The 12176-nt window shown below is 31.3% G+C and overlaps 1 protein-coding gene across 2 annotated transcripts in view; it reads right to left on the bottom strand.

Annotated features, from left to right (window-relative positions):
* Window positions 1–2705: 2705 nt before the first annotated feature.
* Window positions 2706–12176, bottom strand: part of LOC145268445 (neuralized-like protein 4) — a 164551-nt gene continuing 155080 nt past the window's right edge. For both annotated transcript variants that reach the window (XM_080124008.1, XM_080124009.1), the window contains exons 25-26: window positions 8638–8785; window positions 2706–2932 (exon numbers count right to left, since the gene is read on the bottom strand). In XM_080124008.1, the coding sequence (XP_079980134.1) occupies window positions 2728–2932; window positions 8638–8785 (353 nt within the window). In that variant the 3' untranslated portion in view covers window positions 2706–2727. The remainder of the gene's footprint in view (window positions 2933–8637; window positions 8786–12176) is intronic.

Genomic DNA, 12176 nt, shown 5'->3' with positions numbered 1-12176 from the left:
AACAAAGTTTTTACAACAAAGCAGTGATATACATGGAATGTACACTCATCTAGCTATAACCACTGGAAACAACTTTCCTTTTGCGTTCCTAAAATCAAATAGAACTTCCATAAACAGAACTTCTTTCTAAGAACTTCCCATCTGTAGAACACAATAACATGAGACTGCTTGCCTGCTTATTACAACACAATCATCCTCAACAAATGTTTGTTGAGTTGTTGTCTTAAATAATCCATTTATTGTTTCCAATCTTCTTGTAATATTGTTCATCATTCAGCTGACAATCGCATTAATCTTTATTCTTGAGTGGCCTTTTGGTCTTGACAAGTAGTGATTTATAAGAAAAATATAAAAACAAACAAAGAAAAAATATTTACACACATACATATTTATTGTAATAAAAGAAAAATGACAAAAAAAAAAAAAAAATCTTTTTTTTAAAGGTGATAACAGCTTTATTAACGCAAATTTTAAACGTGATCCGATTATAATTTTTTTTCGGGACGATGTGACAATGAAAGACGTAGAAAAAGAGAAACAAAAAAATTAAATCATTTTCTGTTCCTGACGTTCACGAAAAATAAATCGGCTTTTTACTTTTTTGTTTTTTTTTTTTTCAAGAAAAAAAAAAACATCAAAGCAATTACGGTGCATGTATACAGCTTAGAAATAAGGTAACATAAATAATTATCACAGTTCCTATCTGTTTAGTTTGCTTAAAGCATTATGGGTATTGTAAAAAGTATTATATTGTAGGCATATCTGGTAGATGTTAAATACAAATATAAGAACATTTATAAAGAAAAACAAAAACAATAATAATAATACAAGGTGGCAATAAAGATGATAGTGTGGTACCTGTAATATATATTTATTACTTTAAAATATTCCCCTGCTGGAATTATCCATTGTGACCTATCTAAAATTAACAAGTAGTTATAGTTATATCCACTGGAAGTAGCATTAACAATTAATAGCAAAAAATATCACTTGAATTTCATAGAAATCTCAAATTAAATCAGTTCTTTTTACAATGCTATCATTTTATTTCTATTTTTACTTTTTTGTCTTTGTGAAATTTTCGTGGCTTCTATTTAAAATATAATTGAAAAATTTAAGACTTGTGCTACATAAATATTACACTTATTTGACTTCATGTTTAATTTGCAAATATAACCATTATTTATATATTATTCCTTAATTGGAATTCATTTTTTTTAGATGAACATTATATTGTTAATTTTTATTTTTATTTCGGACTATTAGTCTCATCTTTATTAATTGTTGTTTTTGGATCTTTTTATTGGTTCACAACGTTTCGGCCAACTTCCTCTGGCCTTCGTCAGGTGTTAACCGCGACGGATAAGAACTTCGGTTAGGATATTCGAAGTTCCTATCCGTCGCGGTTAACACCTGACGAAGGCCAGAGGAAGTTGGCCGAAACATTTGTGAACCAATAAAAAGATCCAAAAACAACAACTAATAAAGATGAGACTAATAGTCGGAAATAAAAATAAAAATTAACAATAACCATTATTATCGTCGATTTAAAAAATGTTTATTCTTTTTTAATTCATATCTTATGATGAAGGTTATATTCCTGAAATATTATGTAATTTAAAATGGAAAAAAATATACACAAAAAAAAAAAAAAATGTACAAATAATAAACTATTCTTATTTACTTGCCTCTCTCCACTAGGGCATACATTCACACAAGGTAGGGTTTTAATGTGGGAAAATCTAACTTTCAAAATGAGGGAACCCTAATTTGGGACAAAAAATAAAAGCTGCAGTTTTCTTTATTGACTGAGAACAGAATAGAATTCTGTGATATGAAACTATCGTCTTTGTTGTTATGAGTTTTATTGTTCTTTTTTGCTCTATAAATATTTTTTACATTCGTATTTAACATCTCATAAGCCTTTAATACTAAGCACACATACACAAATTATTTTTTGTGTACATTATATATATATATATATATATATATATATATATATATTTTTTTTTTTCTTTGTGTACATACATATATATATATATTTTTGGTGAGTGCACATATAATTTTTTTTAATATATATATAATTATTTTTTGCGTATATATATATGTATATATATATATATATATATATATATGTATGTGCGTGTGTAATTTATGTATACATATATATTATTTTTATGTACTACATATATGTATATCATTTTGTGTGTGTGTGTGTGTGTGTATATATTATTTTGTATGCATAACACAGTTCCTTTTCTTTGGCTGTAACTGCATTACACATGCCCCGATTGATATATATATATATATTATATATATATATATATATATATATATATATTATTTTTATGCTTACTTTGTTTAAAAATGATACTTTAAAAGAAATATGGCAACAAAAAAACAAACATAAAACACCGCAAATGAGATTGGAATGATTTTAAAAAGAAAACATACGAAGACAAAAATAGTTCACGAAATAGAAAATAAATAACAAAAATAAATAAATTAAATAAACAAAAAAATCATTTTTTTGTTTTTCTTGTTTTCGTCTTTGTTTTATGTATAGGTAGATACATTTATATACATAATGCCATATGTATACGCACATACATAGATCTAAATATCTTTATACACAGATATATAACCATGTACATACGTACATATATATAAACATAATAAATAAAATCAGCTTTTAAAATCTGTCCTTTTTCTTTTTCGTCTTTAAATTCACTCGACTTTTATCAACAACGACGCCAGGATCGTCGAGCCACGTTCCTTTGTGCTCCACTCAATCTCATTATTACCGAAACGTGGATCAAACTGTTCATTGGAGCCAATTGAGCATGGGCCGACCTTGTAGGAGGATGGCTTCACCCAAACCTGGAAAGCCACCTGAGCTTGATGCGTCTTCTTTGTCTTCGGATCAGTGAATCTGGAGTGGGAAATGAACAAGATGACAAAAAAAAAAAAAAAAATTAATAGCAAAAACGAATTAAAAAAATAAAGTTTGCTTAATATATATATATTTTTTTTCTCCGTAATAAAAGCGTTGTTAAATGCAAATTCAAAATATAAGTTTAGTAAGCCAATTGAACACAGATTAAAAAAAAAAAAAAAAACATTTACTTGTTTATAGATCAAAGTACTTTTCGACATAATCTCGTCTTCATCAGAATAGACAGAGTTTTTTTTTTTTCTTATTTATTCCTTGTGCCACTAAGAAAAACAAGACCCATTCTGTGTTATCAATATAAATATATACATATGTATATATAGCTATACACACACACACACACAAATACATAGTATATATTATACATAGTGTTACACATGGAACTAATCATTATAATCTTTGGTCTAATGTCAACTTTACATACTGGCAAATTATTCAAATTATTTGGTTTTATCAGACGACTGTTTTCATCTTGAGTGTACTTTTCACGTTTCGGTTCATGTAACTTCTGACCTTTTTCAGGTATATCTTGTTGAACTCGGGAATTTGCAGAATCCAAATAATATGAATAACCAATACTCATCTAAAAAATTCAGAAACGTGAGACTGGCAGGTTTTCATTCCTCTTTGTTTACATGTCTTCATCACTTTGTCCATTAAATTTTCCTTGAATTCTTTTTGTAAATTCACTTTATTGCCTCAACTGTTCTATATCAACTAATTCCATTCTTTCAATGTGACCAAACCAATGGAATCTCCTGTTCATTCCAGATTTATTTTCCTCTGAGATCACCAGATCTAAGCCTGTCATAAAGACTTACATTACACATCCATTGTATCATTTCTCTCCGTGCAACACATATCCTGAACATTCGCTGGCAACATTTTACTTCCACATGCCAAACTTGGTTAAGGATACAGTCCAACAGATCTACCCTTTTCAGAGCAATGCAGCCAAGAATGTTTAAAAGATCAATCTGTAACATGTCTGTTTCCTCTGACTATTATTACCACTACCTACTCAACTCTCTTCCCCTCTCCATAACCATGACCTCTTTCTCTCTCTCCTGCTTTTGACCATATATCTATCTTGACTGAAAAATATAATTTCTAGTGATTGAAAAATATAATTTCTAGTGAATAATGAAGTCACATTAATTAAATAGATATCTTTTGGACTATCTTTTATATTTTGTAGTGATTTCACTTTTCCATATATATGACTAGCATGGACACCTGGCGTTGCCCGGGTCGACATGAAGTTCGATTTTGACATACCTGCTATATTAAGGATACTGAGCACTTTCATTGATACCCCACAACAATTTCAAAAATAAAAGAACAGATAAAAACACGAAAATGTAATCACCCCCCCCCAAAAAAAAAGTATGTGACAACCTCCCCACCAGATATTTCAACAGAAGGGATACAAAGAGAAGCTATTTTCCAGATATTGAGCAATTTTTGTTGTCTGTGTGCTGACCCCCCCCCCCCAATAAAATCAATCAAAATAACTTTTCTTTCAATCAAAATAGCAGCAAGTGCTCGTGTGACCAAGGAAAAGAAAGGAAAAAAGTTACTGGCAAACATGTTTGCCGATATGGCCACCAGTGTTTATGACACCATGACGTTGCAAAATAAGGTTTTTAAAAATAGTTTCAGCTAATTATGTGTGGGTGAATTGCGAAAAACAGCAAGGCAAAAATGACCTTTCTTCCAAAAAGTGGTCCAGTTAACTGCCTCGGAATTAATATTTTTTTTTTAATAATTTTCACATATTATGCATTTGAGGCATTGCTTTTTCAGATGGTACTAGTTTTAACCCAGTCGGATGTAGGCTGACAAAAGTTTTTAGCAGATATACAAACACACACTACCATACAGATGACTTTCCTTTATATAATAGACTAGCATGGATACCAGGCATTGCCTGGGTCGACATAAAGTTTCGTTTGGACACAGCTGCTATATTAAGAATATTGAACACTTTCATTGATAAACCCACAACAATTTCAAAAATATAAGAATGGAATCACCCAAAAAAAGAAGAACAACCTCCTCACCAGATATTTTGGCAGAAGGGATATGAAGAGAAGTAGCTATTCTCTGGATACTGAGCACTTTTTGTTGCTCATGTGCTGGACCCCCCCCCCCCATAAATGAATCAAAACTTTTCTTTCAAAATAGCAGCGAGTACTCATCAACCGAGAAAAAAAAAAAAAAATAAATAAATAAATTAAAAAAAAAAATAAATAAATAAAAAAAAAAAAAAAAAATAAGCCATGGCAGCTCGGTTCAAACCTGAAACATAAAAGTGGAAAAGAAGCGAAAAAAGTTACTGGAAAATACACTTGCTGTTATGGCCACGACTGCTTATGACGTCATGATGCTGTAAAACAAAGTTTTTAAACATGATTTTAGTGAATTATGCGTGCATGACTTGCGAAAAACACAAAGCGAAAACTGAACCCTATTCAAAAAACGGTCGAGTTAATTAGCATAGAATAAAATTTTTTTTCTAATTTTCACATATTATGCATCCGAGGAATTTCAGATGATACTGGTTTTGACCCGGTCAGATGCAGCTGACAAATCATACATAACATGTTCAATTTAGATAAAAACACATATGAACCCTACTTAAAAGATAACGCTAATCCAATATATGTAAACCCTAAGTCCAATCACCCACCATCAATTATAAAACAGATTCCTAACTCGATGGTAAGTACTCAGCAATAACTCAAGCAATGAAAATGTATTTAACAGGTCAATTAATATCTATGAAACAGCCCTAAAAAATAGTGGATACAAAGATATTGATATCAAATATAAGCAACAAAACACCAATAAAATTAAAATTAAAAGTAGAAGAAAAAGAAATAATCTGGTATACGGCGCATACAATCAAATGTTAAAAACAAAACGTGGCAAGAAATTTCTAAATCTCATCGGAAAGCACTTCCCTGTAACCAATCCCTTACACAAAATTTTCACTAAAAATAAACTAAAGTTATCATACAGCTGCTGCGAATATTTAGAAATGATAATTAAAGCACATAACAAAATCTATATATATATATATATAAAAGCGAAAATGTGTGCATGTATGTTCGCTTTTTGTGTATGTCCAAGAAAGGCTTTTTTTCAGAGAAGCGCTCGGTCAGCTCACAACTTCTTAAAACTTTTTATATCACATATAAATCATAATATCTCCGAGTTAACAACGGATCTCGCCTGTCTATTTAATTTGCTCGACTTCGGGAAGATTCAACAGTTTTCGCTCGCCGCATGTGAATTAGGCTTTTTTCTATAATAAAAGTGACACTAATTCTGGCGGTATTTTTCCGGTTGCCATCGCCGGAAATGTTCGAAAGCAATCAGCTTTGATCAATGTTGCCAGTTAAGAGTATTCTTTCAAATCAATTGTAATAGCGTTAGTCACAAAGACCCTTCCCCTCCCCAATTGCTTATAGGGCCTTGTGCCTAAGTTTATTGTTTAATCTTTTTTATTTTTTCAAATTTTTGATTGAAAAATGTAAATTTTGACGACAATAAACTATATAAATTTGATCAATGTGGAAATATTTTCCTTACAATTGCTATTCAAATTGGACAAGGGGAGCTGCCTCCCCCCAACATCTTGGGAAAATAAAAATAAAAACCCCGCAGTCAAAGTTGACCTCATTAAGACATTAAAACGTGCACCTGCAAATTCTAAGTAATTAAATAAATTCAAACGTGTTTCCGTTAGTATGTTGCGGTGGCCCAGTGGTTAACGTCGTATGCTTTTTTTTTTTCACACTTTGATTTCCAACTTTGCCTCAAGGGTTCGGGTTCGAACCTCATACTCACCTACGAAAACTTTTTTTTTGTTTTACCCCCCCCCTGAAGTTTTGATTTACCTCCAAACACCTGGGCAACGCCAAGTACCTCCCGCTAGTATTAAATAAAAGCAATGAAAACAACAACACAGCAAACAATAAAAAAGTGGACATCATGACAAAAATAAAACTAACACAAAGAACACATATGTAACTAGTAGAAATAATAATAAACCAACTCTGGACAATGACAACCATAGTAGAAATAAAAATAAAAATACTAATAATGAACAAGATAAATGCAACTGTAGATCATGCACACTTTGTCCACTTCAAAATAAATGCCTAACCAAAAGCATAGTTTATCAGGCCACAATATTTGCGAAAGAAAACATGAATAACAAGAAATATTATGTAGGTATGACGTCCTTAGATTTCAAAACCCGATATTATGACAAAAGTATGTTCAAAAATAAAAAAAACACCGAATGAAAACAACACAAGCAAACAAATACTGGGAACTCAAAGAAAGCGGACGTTCGCCGGTAATCGAATGGAAAATAGTAAGACAAATAAACACATGTAGAGACCTAGACGATCTATGTAGATCAGGCCCTCATGAAAAATTTGCTATCCTATACTTTAAAGAACTCCAACATCTATTAAACTGTAAGAGAGAAATAGTGAACAACTGTGTACACAGGATAAACTTTACTCTACAAAATAATTTTTAAATTAACAATAGAAAATAAATAAAATAATATATATATATATATAAACTAACCTAATATAAAAAAAACACATTTAACTACACCTATGTTTAAAATAGGTCAGATCACTAGATATCTACGCTTCTTGCTAAAACAGCATACACAAAGGAAGGGTGAACCCAAGGTCAACTGGGCCTTCGTCCTGTAAGTGCCTGCCCATTGGCTGATTAGGAAGGGAGTGGTGGAAACTAGGAATCTGATTGGCTAATTAAAAACTCAATAGAATGTGCGTATATAAAAACACGAGACAACCACCACTCTTCGCATAAACCTGACGAATCTTAGCGTGGATTAAACGCAGAATATTCTGTGTAGCTTAATTGCCATATATATTTTTATAACTTACTACTTAGCTCTACCTATGTATTAAGCACTGTTGAAGTAAATATTTAAAGTTTATGCATAAAATAATACTTTCGTATACTAATTTGTGATTAAATGAAGTAGTCATATATATATATTACATATAACATACAGTAATATTTTAAATAGCGATTGATACTTGTGCTATCAATCTTACCAATGTTTGTGCACATGTGTGTGATACTCTTGCAAATGTAATTGAGTATTCTATTTTTGTTTCTAGAGAAATATTATTCTCATCATTTTTAATGTCCATTTTAAATATGACATGCATTGGACGGACTTTAGAAATTGACTTAAAACCTGTCTAGATTTTTATCCTTTTTTTCTCTCAAGTCAAATCTTATCACTCCTTTCTACGTGAACTGACCCTGTTACCCTAACTACCCCAACAAACCTACGCTGTTCGGAGCAATGATGCCACGGATGTTTAAAACGTAAATCTGCAACATAGAACTCTCATCGATTCTTCTAATGTGACCACATCTCTCTATACTGTTCCGGATTTAATCTTCCTCTGAATGACTTCAAATGCAAGTTTATCTCTCATTACACTCATATTATATATTCTTCGTACCTTTCCATGCAACGCATATCCTTGATCCTCACTGACCACATTTCACTTGTATAAATCATCAAATTGTGTATACATCCCTGATAGACTCTTCCCTGTGTTGACAGTAGTAATTGCTAGTTAAGCTATTTATGTTTTTTTCTTATTACTTACTTATGTCTTGATGCAAAATATTTTGAGCCCGCATATCGTATCGTCGGTGATAGGAAGAGTTGACGGCTTTGGCAATCATCGGGCTTTGACTTTTCGGTACAAGGGAAAGACTGGGCGAGTAAAACATTGTTTGTTGCTAAAATTTCACCTGCAAAAACAAAAAAAAAAATTAAGTAAAAATAAAACAAAATGGCCAAATTATTCTGAAACTAGCAAGATCACCCAGTATTTTCTGGGGGCATGAATAACAAAATAGAAAATTTTTAAAAGGTGCATATAATGGTTAACAATTCACTCACTTTCTCTTCACACACACAGTCATTGATGGAAAAATTCTGTTATTTGAAAACATCTGATAAATTTATTCAACATATGCAAATAATAGAATGCAGACAGTAGTTCTTTATTCTTACGGTTATTTCATTGAATTGAACGTTTTAAACAAAGAAAATAGATAAAACTGTAATTTGTAATTATTTTTAATTTTAAAAATTTATCTAAAACTATTTTTCACAATAAAAGTACACTTTTTTTCTTAATTAAATGCACAAAAAAAAAAAAAAAAAAAAAAAAAAAATCGATGAAAATAGAAAACATTGTGTTTGCAAATATGACATTTGCCAGATGACCTGTCCTATAAAATAAATACTTCATGTATTTTTTTAAATAACTTCCATTTTGGGTGTTTTAATTTCTGTCAATCGACATGTAGTGATTAACTTTTAATAAAATGTCAACTGTAAAAAATACATTTATAGTTTGATAAGCAGAAAATAACCGTATAAACTAGTTATAAAATATATCCATTTTTGTGTGTCCCCATTTCCATGTCTTACAACAAGGACGATATTAGAAACAAGGTCAGTTTTGGATGTAAGGAATATCGTACTCCCTCAAAAAGAGTACTCTGGGGTGGAGAAAAATTGCTTCATTTCATTACAGGTCAAAATCAAAATTCTTTTGAGTTTCAAATGATGTCTTACCGTTCTGCAATTATTTCCTCAACAATTTTTTAATTCAGAAAACTTCTGAACATTTTCCCGCTACATATTTTATCAAAAATTTTGATAAACTCATTGTGAGATTCTGTTCTATATTTTTTCACTTGTATCCAAAGCAAAGCACCATAATTATTAATTATTTCAGAAGCCAATGACAGACGACAGAGTTCAGATGGTGCCAACGAAATTGAAAAACCTTGTGCAGAACATTTAAAATATTTTGATGATCAAATCTAAACTCCATGAAATGTTTAGTCAATATGTGCTAAAAAGATTTACAAAGGGATATTTACAGTAATTGACCAATAAATGAAATAAATTAGAAATTAGACTCTGAGAATCAATATTAAATCTGGGAGTAGCATTTATAACTCATTCCATGGGCCTTAGTCTTATGTTGTAAATGAACTTCCAATGAATAGATAAATTTGTGCTGTTTCATTTCTTTAATACCAAGAAAAAATTAAAAGAATCATTTTTAAATCAGAAATTAGCTTCTAAATTTTCCGATTCCGATTCTTATACCCAAAAAATTCTGATTTTTCCAATTCAATCATCCCAATACTAATATATATCATTTCCAACACTGGCGAGTAGTGTTAGTTTGAGGAGATTACTAGTGGGCACTGGTTGCCTTTGCAACTGCCAGTCAGTGTTGACCTCTATTTGACTGCTGCAAACTGAAATTGTAATTATCTGTTTTCAACTTTTGTGCATTTTTAGGCACTGGCTGTCCTTACTATTACTATTTACTGTTTTCTTTATGTAGTCTTTATACCTCATTTTAGATTTGAATAATTGATGCTTCAATTCACCTTACTTCTGTCAGTCCTAACATATGTCCACTCCATCTCAGATAATACTGAAGCAGGACCCACATGCAATGCTGGTACAATGATTACATATCAAATTTTTAGGAATCTGGTCATGATGCAATAATTTCAGTGTCACTCATATAAATATATATCACCACATACTTGCCATAAACATTATATAGTTTCCTTTTAATCTTACTTTAAATGGCACTGCAATTTCAAAGTGTGGGTCCAGCTTTCCAACTATATTACTTGCATTTCGAAGAGAGATTTCATCTTTAAAACTGCACAAGATGCTTAAATTTGCTTCTTTAAGATCTGCTACCAAACATTCTAATTTTTTGTCATCATTGTTTTTACATCTGCTTTACATGTTGACACATATTAGACAGCTTTTAGAAATTGGCTTCCAAACTAACCTCTGGCCAGGTCCTTATTTATCCCTCTTTCTATGAACTCCATACTTATCACTTCCTCCTATGTTTTCCTTGGATTGTGAGCTGACTACTACCTCAATTGTTTTACACCCTATTAACCCAAGAATTCTCATTCATTTTTTCAACATGACCATACGATAAAAACTGATTTTACCGGTATCAAAAGTTTTTGTTGTTGCTGACAAACATCTAATTTTCATATAATAATTTTCATTATTATGTGTCAACTTTATCGTTACGTGCAAAACAATTTAAAAAATAAAAGATACTTAAAAACAGATAAAAACATGAAAAAGAAGTACATGACAAACTCCCCAAAAGATATTTTGGCAGATGGGATACGAAGAGACAGAGCTATATTGAGCACTTTTTGTTACCTGTAAGCTGGAGCCCCCTTTGCTCCCTCCACTCATAAAATAAAAATAAATGAATCAAAACAACTTTTCTTTCAATCAAAATAGCAGGAAGTGTGACCAAAAAAAGAAAAAAAATGAGCCGTGGTGTCTGGGTTCGAATGTGAAACACTAAAGAGGAGAAGAAGGAAAAAACATATGGACAAACTATTTTGCTCACACAACCACGAGTGCTTAGGATGTCATGACATTGCAAAATAAGCTTTTTAGTTTGATACATGTGTGACTTGCAAAAAGAACGACATGAAAAAGCCCCCCCCCCCACTCCAAAAATGGGTCCAGTTGACCACCACAGAATTAATCTTTTTTCTAATTTTAACATATCATGCATCCAATGCCTTGCCCTTTCAGATGGTACCAGTTTTGACCTGGTCAGATGTGGATGACAAAAGTTTTTAGCAGACATACAAACACATACTTCCCTTAATATAATAGAAGATGTAAATCAGTTATTGTGAGCTGAAGAATCTGCCGCAGATGAAATAAAATGCCTGAACATTATTAGCTTTGTATTTTTGAAAAGATTTTTTCATTTACCATCATTCACCATTATTAATATTGCTCTATGCTTACATTGAACTCTCTACTTGGACTTGCCCTGCAAAGGATTTTGGAGATCTTCCTACTTGAATCTAATAATTACATATACATACACTCATACATGTGCAACATTGATATTCCAGTATTCTTGGTTCCAGAGCTCTCCAAAGTAATCATTAAACAGAACTAACAGTCACACGTAACATTAACTGGAATAAATACATAGAAGATACTGCCACGTTCGCTGCAAAGGTAGTAAAACTTTTCACACCCACCAGTATCCTATATTTCTACAGAGCCAATATTCGCCATTCACAAAGTATTGTTGCCACG

The sequence above is a fragment of the Euprymna scolopes genome, chromosome 43 (assembly GCF_053919585.1).
Source record: "Euprymna scolopes isolate OS-2025 chromosome 43, ASM5391958v1, whole genome shotgun sequence".
In the NCBI taxonomy this organism is placed as follows: Eukaryota; Metazoa; Mollusca; class Cephalopoda; order Sepiida; family Sepiolidae; genus Euprymna; species Euprymna scolopes.
This window is presented reverse-complemented; position numbering and strand designations above follow the sequence as displayed.